Raw genomic sequence first — 11,434 nt, 5'->3', positions numbered from 1 at the left:
TTAACATCTCACCTGGGGCAACACTCCCTCAGTATTCCCTAGGATTTCTGCACAGGTGGGACTTGAACCCATGATCTTTCTGATGATTAGTGGGTATGAGATTTTTTTCTTTCTGACGTGGCGCCTCACCATCTTTCGGCTTTGAGAGTCTCTTAACGGTTCTCACTCTGTTTGACGCAAGTGGCATTTTATTAAATGAATAAAATGAATATTAAATGCAGGAGCCCTGACTGAAGGAAAAGCGTTACAGTTTGCTGCTTTCAAAATATTTTTAAGTCACAGGGCTGGCCTATTCAAACTGAGTCATACCACTCTCTTTGCCTAGAGAGAGAACCTAAACAAGTTTCAGCAAACTCATTGTAAACAAGACCAATTAAATTTACTTCCTCTCTCAGTGACACAGTCAGCAGCTAACTGCATAGCTCTTAACTTCGCCAAAAAAACCCCTACTCCTGCCCCCCTCTCACATTGTTAGAATAATGAGTAGTAATAGCAAAGGCGCTGGAATGGGCAATATCAGTGAACAGCACACACAGTGATCAGTGGAGCAGGAAAGTCAACATTTCGGGCTGAAACCCTTTGTCAGGACCGGGGTGGGGGGGAAACCCAGAAGTAAAGAGGGAGGGGGTGGGGCTGGAGGGAGGGTAGATGAGATGGAGATAGGTGAATGCAGGTAGAGGGTTATTGTGGCTGGTTAATGGGAAGGGTGGAGTGGACAGGTGAGTCAGATGATGGACAGGTTGGGGGAAGAGAGATTTTGAAGCTGGTGAAGTCAATATTGAGGCCATTGGGCTATAAGCTCCCAAAGTGAAGTATCAGGTGTAGTTCCTCCAAAACCTTAGTAGTTCCTCCAGTTTACGTTTGGCCTCACTGTTACAGTGGAGGAGGCCAAGGATGGACATGTCACCAGGGGAGTGGGAGGGTGAGTTAAAGTGGATGGCAACTGGAAGGTCAGGTTAGTTGATGTGTGCAGAGCACAGATGCTCCCCAAACCGGTCCCTGAGTCTGTGTTTGGTCTCCCCGAAATAGAGGAGACGTTGACTTCTCTGATCCCCAGATGCTATCTGACCTGCTGTGCTCCTCCAGCTCCACATTTATTGAGTCTAGCTTCCAGCATCTGCGGTCCTTACTGTCTCCAAGTCAGCCATCAGTGGGCAGTTCACAGATTCTTTCTCTTACTTCCTCCCTCTGTTGTTCAAAAAAAATTCTAATCATCTAAATAAGACCACAACAAATTAGAAGCTGCTTTCCATGGTAGCCACAAGTCAAAAAGTACTTCTTTGAATGTAAAGTACTCTAGGACATCACAAGGCTACTTAAGGCGCTACATAAATGCAAGATTTTCTTTCTCCCGTAGTCCAGGAAATGTACCTGTCACTGATTATTTAAGAACTTGTATTTCTACAATCCATTGCATTGCCTCAGGGAACCTTTGATCACTCAGAAATAGAAAAGGCAGGTGAATACTTTAAGCATCTTTGGAGGTTTTGCAGTTGAAGTGTCAGCCATAGTGTTGCCAAACTCTTGTTCAACATATTCCTGGAGATGGTCATCACATTACCTTCTGTCTCTAACTGCCCTGGCCTCACAAATCCAACTAGTTCTCCAACCTGTCCATCTTCACCTTCCCAACCAATTAGGAAGTCAATGGCCTTATTGTTACCTGATTGGATGATGCTTGACTGTTCAACAAACAGTGTTAGTGCCCCCGCAGTATTTTCAGAATTTCAAAGCAAAAAGTGTTCAAAGAATCTTTTTGGAAGGATATATTTTTAATGTGCCTTTCAGATTTTCTCCCTGTGTAGCAACACCCCTTGGATTAACGTTTGATTTTTAGACACTCCAGGGCAATCCAGGAGAGTTGGCAACTTGAGCCCAGCCCCATGTGTCCAACAAAACAAAGGTGGTGGTGAGGAGCGGGAGGAGAGCTTACCTGGAAAGGGGCTTTGCCAGTCAGGCACTGGTATACAATGGTTCCAATACTCCACAGGTCTGCCTTAGCATCGTAATGTTGGGACATGATGACTTCTGGGGCCTGGTGACCAAAGGCCAGACAAGAGTTAAGATCATGAAAAATGTAAGAACTAGGAGCAGGAGTAGGCCATTCAGCCCCTCGAGCCTGCTCCAACATTTAATACAATTATGATTGATCTCATCTAGGCCTCAACTCCACTTTCTTTCCCATTCCCTATAACCCTTCAAACCATTACCAATTAAAAACCTGTGTATCTCCTCCTTCATTTCACTTGCACTCTGGGGTAATGAATTCTACAGATTCATGACCCTTTCAGAGAATTAATTTGTCCCCATCTCTGTTTTAGATCTGCCTCTCCTTATCCTAAAGCTATAATCTCTCGTTCCAGATTGTCCCACACGAGGAAACGTACTCTCTACACCTACTTTGTCAATATTCTTTAGCATCTTTTTCGCCTCAATTAGATCTCCTCTCGTCTTTCTAAACTCTAGTGAGTATGGGCCTAAACTGCTCAATCTCTCTTCATAAAACAAACCCCCTCATCTCCGGATTGAATAGTTGAAAGTTAGAATTGTGACTTCACCAAAAACACACTGGTAATCCCGATTTCTTCAGAAAAATTGCTTAGTTGTGGACACAGAAATGGGGTGGATGGAAGAGAAGTGGAATAAATGGGAGCCTAGTTACGGCATTGAAAGGACCAACTGCAGCGGGAGCAGGCCATTTGGCCCCTTTGAGCCTGCACTGCCGTTCATTTTGATGGTCAGTCATCTCAACTTTGTTCACCCTCTTTACTCTTCTCCAACAAAAATCTGTCGACTGTAAGTTGTGAGAAGTCAAACAGTGTCCAGTATCTATGGCCTTTGAGTCCTGGAGGGAATGAAGCTCAATACCACCAAGAGATTACACAAGCTTCAAAAAGTGTCAAATTAGTGGGTTAGGCAAATTTGGAGTGTATTCCCTTGAATTTAGGAAGTGATGGGATGATTGTGTTTTGACAAAGATTCATTCCTGGGACATGGGCATCACTAGCTGGTCCAGCATTTATTGTCCGTCCCTAGTTGCCCCCTTGAGAAAGTGGTGGTGAGCTGCCTTCTTGAACCACTGCAGTTGATGGGGATGTAGCTACAGATCATAAGGTAATTGATTCAGCTTGTTTAAACATTTAGAAAGATTTGCTCAGGTGGATAGAGGAGGCTGTTGTGGCGCAGTGGCAGTGTCCCTATCTCTGGACAGGGAGGCCCATATGCAAGCCTCACCTACTCTGGAATTATGTCATAACACCTCTGAACAGGTTAGTTGGAAAATATCCAGGGTGAACCAATCAGGAGTGCGAGGGCATTATTTTACATCCAGAGCTGGGCCAGTGTAGACCAAAAATCGGAAATGCACAATCGGGTAACGGAAATCCAAAATGTCTCACGTTGCTGGTTATGGGTCTTTCTTTCTGAAAGTCAGCTGCTGCATTTTCTACAACAGTCACGGCAACCAAAGAAAATTAAAATTATTTTGTTTGAAGTAAAGCACCTTGGGAGGAGGTCACGATAGGCGCAGGCGAAATGCGTATGCTTACAGACTGAACGCACGAGGGAGAGCAGGGCCCTCACAGATGTACACCTCACTGATCCACTGCCCCCGCACAGTTTTGTTGTCTAATCAGTGGTTTGTGTGTTTAAACTGGTAAACAAGGCCAGCTGATGTTTTCCTAATGATTCATAATGACCTGTTACAGTATCTGAGGAAGAGTTACATCAGCCAGAGCACACTCCTCCATGATTCACAACTTGAGTAGAAGATTAAACTATTTGCTTCCTGGACAGTTTTCATTGTGTCTGCAATGACAGAGTTGCATCAGAAATGTTGATGTTTGTTTTTCACTAACTGTGTCACAACAATGTATTCTCACTTCTTTACCCCTTCATTCTGTTCCAGGACGTGGACATCTCTGGCAAGGCCAGTGTTTGTAGCCTATCTCTAATTACCCTTCAAGTGAGTGGCTTGCCAGGGTCATTCCATAGGGCAGTTAAGAGTCAACCACATTACACCGTGGGCCTGGAGTCACATGTAGGCCAGACTGGGTAAAGACAGCAGATTTCCTTCCCTGAAGGTCATTAGCGACCCAGTTGGGTTTTTACAACAATGCATATCATGGCATAGATACTGAGAAGTGCCACATCAGGTCAAGTTGTGGCTCAGGGGTTAGCACTGCTGCCTCACAGTGCCAGGGATTGATCCTACCCTTGGGCGACTGAAAGTGGAGTTTGCATGTTCTCCTTGTGTCTGTGTGGGTTTCCTCCAGGTGCTCCGGTTTCCTCCTACAGTCCAAAGATGTGCAGGCTAGGATGCTGTTCAGAGGGTCAGTGCAGACCTGATGGGCTGAATGGCCTGCTTCCCTTCTACCAGTCATGATCCTATTGAATGGTGGAGCAGGTTCAGGTGGCTGAATGGCCTCCTCTGTTCCTTTCTCTGATTGTCTTATTGACTAAATGCTGATACACATGACACACAAAGATGCACTATGTATGATACGATCTGCCAAACAACACTTTTCACTGTAACTCAGTACATGGGACAACAATCAAACAGACACACTCCCCTGGGATGGGAGATGTAGAGAAGGCAGCTCCGAGGAATTCTAAACCGAGGTGGGCAAGAAATGCTGGGCCTAGCCAGTGATGTCCTCAACCCATGAAGGAATAATAAAATAAAATCTACAGGCTGTGTTTTCCCAAACTTCCCAAGACATGGCACTGATAACTCACTGATCAGACTAGTAGGTGGGAACAGGATGAGGTATTATTATTTCAGCCATTCCTGTGTTTTCAGTGCCATCAAGGTGTTCCACACTCAGTAGCCCCAGCCCAATTACTGTTTATTTACAATTCATACCAGGGATGTGGGCATTGCTGGCAAGGCCAGAATTTATTGATGATGCCTGGTTGCCATTAGGAGATATCGCTGAGCCACCTTCCCTTTAAACCAAGTGTAGGCCCGAAACGTCAGCCTTCCTGCTCCTATGATGCTGCTTGGCCTGCTGTGTTCATCCAGCTCTGCACCTTGTTGTCTCTGTATCTGGGAAATCTGCGTTTATTTATCCAATGATCACATGGGATCTCACTGTGTGTAAACTGAGTGCTGCACTTCTTACATTACAACAATGACAGCACATCAAAAAGCAATTCAAATGTTTGCAAACTACTTTGCGGCAGCATGTAAATGAAAGTCTTTCTATCTCATGGGCCATCAGTGAATGTTCGGGAAAGCTAACAAATTTCTTTAACTTGTTTCTCTTTTAGCTGTAATCAAAGCAAAATCCTGCAGATTCTGAAAACGCTGGAGAAACTCAACAGATCTGGCAGCATCTGCAGAGAGAAAGCACAGTCAATATTTCCAGTCCAGTGACTCACTTAACAAACATTAATTCTATTTCTCTTTCTATGGATGTAAAGACTTTGTTAAGTGAGTCACTGGACCAAAACATTATCTCTGCTTTCCCTCCACAGATGCTGCCAGACCTGCTGAGTTTCTCCAGCAACTTCTGCTTTTAGTTCTTTTGGCTAAAACTTTTCTTTCAATATCTTCCCATGCTTTGAAACTAAAAATCTCAAACTGTTGTGGTGAGATTGAAAGGCACATTCTCTGGATGACAAGACCAGCAAATTAATTACTCGACGACCAAACATCAAGAACAAACCAACTGAGAAATCCCTCAGGACGGTACTCACCATATACATGGGGGATCCACACAACGTTGCTGCTAACATGTTGGTCTGTAAATAGCGAGCGAAGCCAAAGTCAGCTGTGAGGGGGGTGTAAGGAGTGAGTATTATTGCCAAAGCAAGCCTGCATTGTGTTTGCAATTCAAACATTGCAACAGTCTATCAACCAAGTAATACAAAGCTGTATGTTTAGAAAACAGTGTTATCAAGGCAATAATTTCTTTCAATTGGAAGCGAATGGTAAAGTCATTTGGATTAATTGTTATCATCATGAAGTGATCACCAGCAAATCCTTTGGACTGCTCTGGAGTCGTGTGACGTTTCACCTCATGCGCAAAGTTGTGAGAATGAGAAAAAAACAAGTTGCAAAATCGCCGTGGCATTAAAAAACTGGCTCTCCTCTTCCTTTTCACTGGGGGGGATTCCACTTCTCAAGTATTGGGGAGGACAGGAGGACTTCTGATCAGGTGGGAGTATGTTTGTGTGTGTGTGCGCGCATGTGTGTGTGCGCGCGTGTGTGTGTGCGTGTGCAAGAGAGAGACAGAACCCGGGACACCTAGTCCAGAAGTACAGACATTACCACTATGCCACGTATGTAGGGTTAGTATTGAAGGCAAAGGGACCATAATCCTACCAGGCCATGCGACTGCTCTCTCAGAGTCAGAGAGATGACTGGTGGTGGTTTAACCTGAGGGTCATCACACCTTGAAAAGGGGAAGTGGCATGGGAATTGAACCCTCTTCTATTGGCATCACACTGCATGGCAAACCTACCGTCCAGCTAACTGCCCCCAGTGTTATGGAGCAGGTAGGTAAGCAGGGATTGGGGTTAATCTTTTATTGATGAACTGGGTGGGGTTTGATTTAGCCCCCTCCTGACCTCTCCCTCCCCTTTGATAGTCGGCATTGCCCTTAATGGGGTTTGCACGATTGAAAAACACGGGGGATTTATTGTAGGTGGTTAATAAATGAAAATGACCACAGGTGACCTGGCGATGGGAAAAAGCTGGTTCCGTTGTTTGCGATACCACATCCAAAAGAAAATAAACTGAGTGCATAGGGAGGTTAATGGTGGCACAGTGGTTTATGTCGCTGGACGAAGAATATAGAGAGTGTGGGTTCATAACCCCACAATGACAGATGGTGAAGCAGATGGAAGAGTATCCAATATTCAGTGACACACAGTCTGAGGAGAGAGTCCTGCAGTTGGTGACACAGTCCAGGGAGAGAGTCCTGCCCTGGAATCTATATTTTCCTGCTGATGCCACCATTGCAGTATTTCAGCCAATTAATATTGACTTATCAAAGCAATCTGCAGCCTTTCTCTCCCCTCGTATAAATTGGTGCTCCCTGTGAAATTTGGCAGTTTTGCTTTTGCTCTGATGAATGGAAGACAAACAGCTTCAGCAACCTGTCTGTGTCTTCAGTGATATCACTGGGAGAGTTCTGTTCAGAGAGAAGGCATGATCGAGGGGGTGAGCAACAAACAGTGTGGAGGATGGGGGTAACTGATACATTGACTGTAACCCCTCCAGCATCAGGCAGTCAGAGGGGTGAAAAGCTCAGTTGGGTGAGGGGAGATGTGTGAAGTGGCGAGGAAGGAAATGAGATGATGTTAAAACTCTCATCAATGTGCTGGATTAATTTGCTTTTCCTCAAAGAGCAGGGGTTCCTAATCTTGAGGAACACAGTGTCAGAGAAGGACAGCAAGGTTCTCTCCAGCAGAAAGAACCACTTGATTGAGTAACCATGCCAAGGAAAATACTAAGAGCAGGAGTGGAAGCTATCACACTTCCATTTCTTGGCAACTTCTAAGTTTCAGGCAGAAAACTGGCTTCTCGTTCCGAAAAGAAGCAAAATTTCTCATTGGCTGAAGCGAAACTCACAGCTTTAATTGAATCTGCCCCAAAACTGGTTGGTTCTGATTATTTACAAGTCGTCTTCTGTTTATATCGTCACACACAGAAATGCAGCCTTCCATCAATACTCTTCATATTCTAAGCATTCTTCTTTCAATCAACATTCAATATGGCAAGGGAAGTAACAACATTCACAGACAGATTTCAGACAAGCTGGGAAAGAAGGTCAGTTTGCATTTCTGTAGCGCCGTTAACTTAGTAAAAATGCCACAAAACGTTTCACTGCAGTGTCAATATTCTGGCCCCTCTGGAGATATGAGAGGATCCAGGAGGACACTCTTGGAGAAGGGAAGGTAGAGAGGCTCCAGGAGAGAGTGCTAGAGCTCAGGCAGCTGAAGGCACGGTCGCTGATAGCTGGGAGGATAAAAATCAAGTACGCAAGAGGCCAGGCTTAGAGAACTGCGGAGATCTCAAAGGGTTGTGGGAGGTAACAGAAATGGGGGAGGGGGGGGAAACGAGGTGACAGGCCACGGAGGGAGTGGAAAACGTGGATGGGAATTGTAGGATTGAGTTGCCTCTGAGCCAGACCTCACTGATACAGTGAGTGAATGGAATTTGGTGCAAGTTAGATATGGGCAGGGAGGGCTCAGACTTAGAAACTGAGCATCAAAATACTGACTTATAGTGCGCGGGATTTCAGCAAAATGTAAAATATGCCAAAGAGACAGTTGGTGAATTGTGAGTTCACTTGGGCTGTACTTGGGTTTTGTCCTTGCAATCTCGAACTGTAGGGAGCGTAGCAAGTTGCAGATCACTGCTGACCCGCACCATGAGATGCCTGTGGAGGTGAACATGACCGCGTGGGACTCTCACCTATCTTGATCCGGATATTGTTGGGATTGGATTTACGGCCTCCCGTGCAAGATAGCAGGATGTTCTGGGGCTTCAGGTCACGATGGATGACCCCCTTGCTGTGCAACATCTTCATGGCACCAGCTATCTGCTGCAGGAACAGTCGGATGGTGTCCTCACTGAGGGTCCCCTTCGCTGGAAAGGAAACACAATGTCAGGCACTTAAGCTGTGTCCATGCCAGTGGGGAAACACGCTCATCAATTCACAGCAGCTGAAATGAATCACTGGGATAGACTGCATTGTGCTCTGGGATTGTACTGTGCTCAGCTTCCACATCACACCCTCTAATCCTATTAGCATGTCTGTACCAACCATCCCCTTTGCAACTAGGGCATTTAAAGTTGCTTTAGGCTAAAATAGCAACTTGTAATCACCAAACTCTAAAGCAGACTCCTCACACACCCCAGCACAGAGCATTTTCTCTGCATTAATCTCCTGCCACCACCTTAAATGTCCTAACGCACAAAGCGATTCTTCAATTTTTATCAGAGACAAGTAACATTTACTATGTACAGGTGCAAGGCAATGGTCTCTAGGAGAGAGTTTAACCATTAGACACTCAATAGCATTCCCATGGCTGAATCCCCCATTACCAAAGCCCTGGATATCACCTCTGACCAGCAACTCAACTGGACCAGCCATATAAATACCGTGGTAACAAGTCAGACTCTGGGAATGGTGTGATGAGTAACTCACCTCCTGACTCCCCAAAGCCTGTCCACCATTTACAAAGCACAAGTCAGGAGTATGATGGAATACTCCCCACTTGCCTGGATGAGGGCAGCTCCAACAACATTCAAGAAGCTTGACACCATCCAGGACAAAGCAGCCCCCGCTTGATTGGCACTACATCCACAAACATCCACTCCCTCCACCACCGACGCTCAGTAGCAGCAGCGTGTCCTCTACAAGATGTGCTGCATAAATTTCTTTCCTTCAACAGCATGTTCCAAACCCCTGAACACATCTATCTTGAAGGACAGCAAATACATGTGACTGCCACTCCCTGCAAGTTCCCTTCCAAGCCATTCACCATCCTGACTTGGAAATATATCGCTGTTCCTTCAGCATCACTGGGTCAAAATCCTGGAATTACCTCCTTCAGTGCATTGCGGGTCTACCAACAGGAAATGATTCAAGAAGGCAGCCAGGGACAGACAAGAAATCCAGTGAATTAATGTCTTTTACACGGTCCTTAAAATAGGATCTAGTATGAATTTGAAAACTCGTGTTTGGTGTGAGCTGAGATTTCAGTTAGATTCAGAGGGAGAGGAAGGATCAGTTGGATCACTATGCAGTGCCTTACTGCAAGTTGCAAAGTGTAGATGTGATTGAAGAGACAGTAGTGTTTGGGTCAGATGCTCAGGCTGGCCAGCATTTATCAGCCGTCCCTAATTATGCCTGAGAAGGTGCCGATGAGTTGCCCTCTCGAACTACCGCAGTCGTTGGGGTGCAGGGATAACACAATGCCCTTAGGGGGTGAATTCCAGGATTCTGACCCTGCAACACTGAAAGAACAGCGGTGTATTTCCAAGTCAGAATGGTGAGGGGCTTGGAGGGAAACTTGTGGTTTGCTGTCTCATTTCAATCCATGATTTGAGCCTCTACCATCCAGAAGGACGAGGGTAGCAGGCACATGGGAACACCACCCCCTGCACAGCCCACTTTTGCTGTCTATGGGAGCTTGCTGTGCTCATTTCCTACATTACAACAGCAAGTCCAGAAGTACTTCATTGGCTGTTAAAGTGATTTGAGACAGCAGGATGGCAGGAAAAGTCTTTGTTCTGTTTTGTCCTATTCCTAAGGCGATCAGTCAACCTCACGGTGAACTCGAATCCACTGTCCTGAGCAAATACAGCCAGATGTAACCATCTGTACAGCCATGATCATTTCCTGTCACTCTAGTGAAGTGACCTTTATTGTAGACTTACAATGGAGGTAGTCAGCAAGGTCGCCACCATTACAGTACTGGAAAAGACAAAAACACATAGGTTCAATCGTACTATTCTGTGGTTATCCCAATCTAACATTGTTTATCAGCATCATGTGAAAGTGGAGTGCTTGGAGCAGACCCAGTGGGTAATCAGTATCTCAGCTGCTGAGAGGCACTGTTCGCTCAGAACCCGAAATCACATTTAACAGTAAAGCAGTGTCTGGTGACATTACTGAGGCTGAGGGTTACGGAATGTGTCATGGATATTCGGGAGAAGTCCATGCACTCCCCAGCTCCCTACCCCACCTCCCTCATTGCCATGGACCCAAGGAGTGTCTGTTCTTGAATGCTGCTGTTTGGGATGGCACGGTGGCTCAGCGGTTAGCACAGCGGTTAGCACTGCTACCTCGTAGTGCCAGGGACCCAGGTTCAAACCCAGCCTTGGGCAACTGTCTGTGTGGAGTTTACACATTCTCCCCGTGTCTGTGTGGGTTTCCTCCGGGTGCTCTGGTTTCCTCCCACAGTCCAGAGATGTGCAGGTTAGGGTGGATTAGCCATGGGGAATGCAGGGTTACAAGGATAGGCTAGGGGAGTGAGTCTGGGTGGGATGCTTTTCAGAGGGTCGGTGCAGACTCAATGGGCCAAATGATCTTGTTCCACACCTTAGGGATTCTATGATTCTAAACACACAACAAGGCACCTAGGCTAGGCAGACGTTAGCCTTGGAGCAATAATTCATGACATTTATCCCCCAAAGTAGCCAGGACCCCCTACATAACTCACCTCCATCACCAGATAGACAGAATTTGCCATCTCCTGTAAAATGGAAAGATGTTGATTAGAAATAACAACATTTTCATACAATATATTTGTGCACAGGATGCTGACCTCTGGTCCGCAAGCCTTTCTTGCTGAGATTTTTAAATGGTTTGCATATTTCCCATTGTGAACTGCTATGTCTATATTTATTATACATTATGGTTAAGTCCACTGTCACAATGTAGTGACACATTCTGACCATTAGGCTGGTGCCTTG

The 11,434-nt window shown here is 45.7% G+C and overlaps 1 protein-coding gene across 1 annotated transcript; it reads right to left on the bottom strand.

Annotated features, from left to right (window-relative positions):
- Nucleotides 1–1,819: 1,819 nt before the first annotated feature.
- LOC125481865 (serine/threonine-protein kinase ULK1-like) lies at nucleotides 1,820–11,214 on the bottom strand (the record flags this gene model as incomplete). The annotated part of the gene is made up of 5 exons (XM_048593793.1): nucleotides 1,820–2,035; nucleotides 5,701–5,774; nucleotides 8,426–8,599; nucleotides 10,397–10,433; nucleotides 11,182–11,214. Coding segments are annotated over 5 exons (534 nt in total), but the record flags the coding sequence as incomplete, so codon positions are not given.
- Nucleotides 11,215–11,434: the final 220 nt, after the last annotated feature.

The sequence above is a fragment of the Rhincodon typus genome, unplaced genomic scaffold (assembly GCF_021869965.1).
Source record: "Rhincodon typus isolate 14 unplaced genomic scaffold, sRhiTyp1.1 hic_rhity00003957, whole genome shotgun sequence".
NCBI lineage: Eukaryota > Metazoa > Chordata > Chondrichthyes > Orectolobiformes > Rhincodontidae > Rhincodon > Rhincodon typus.
The sequence above is the reverse complement of the archived record's forward strand: the minus strand, read 5'-3'. Positions and strand labels throughout refer to the sequence as shown.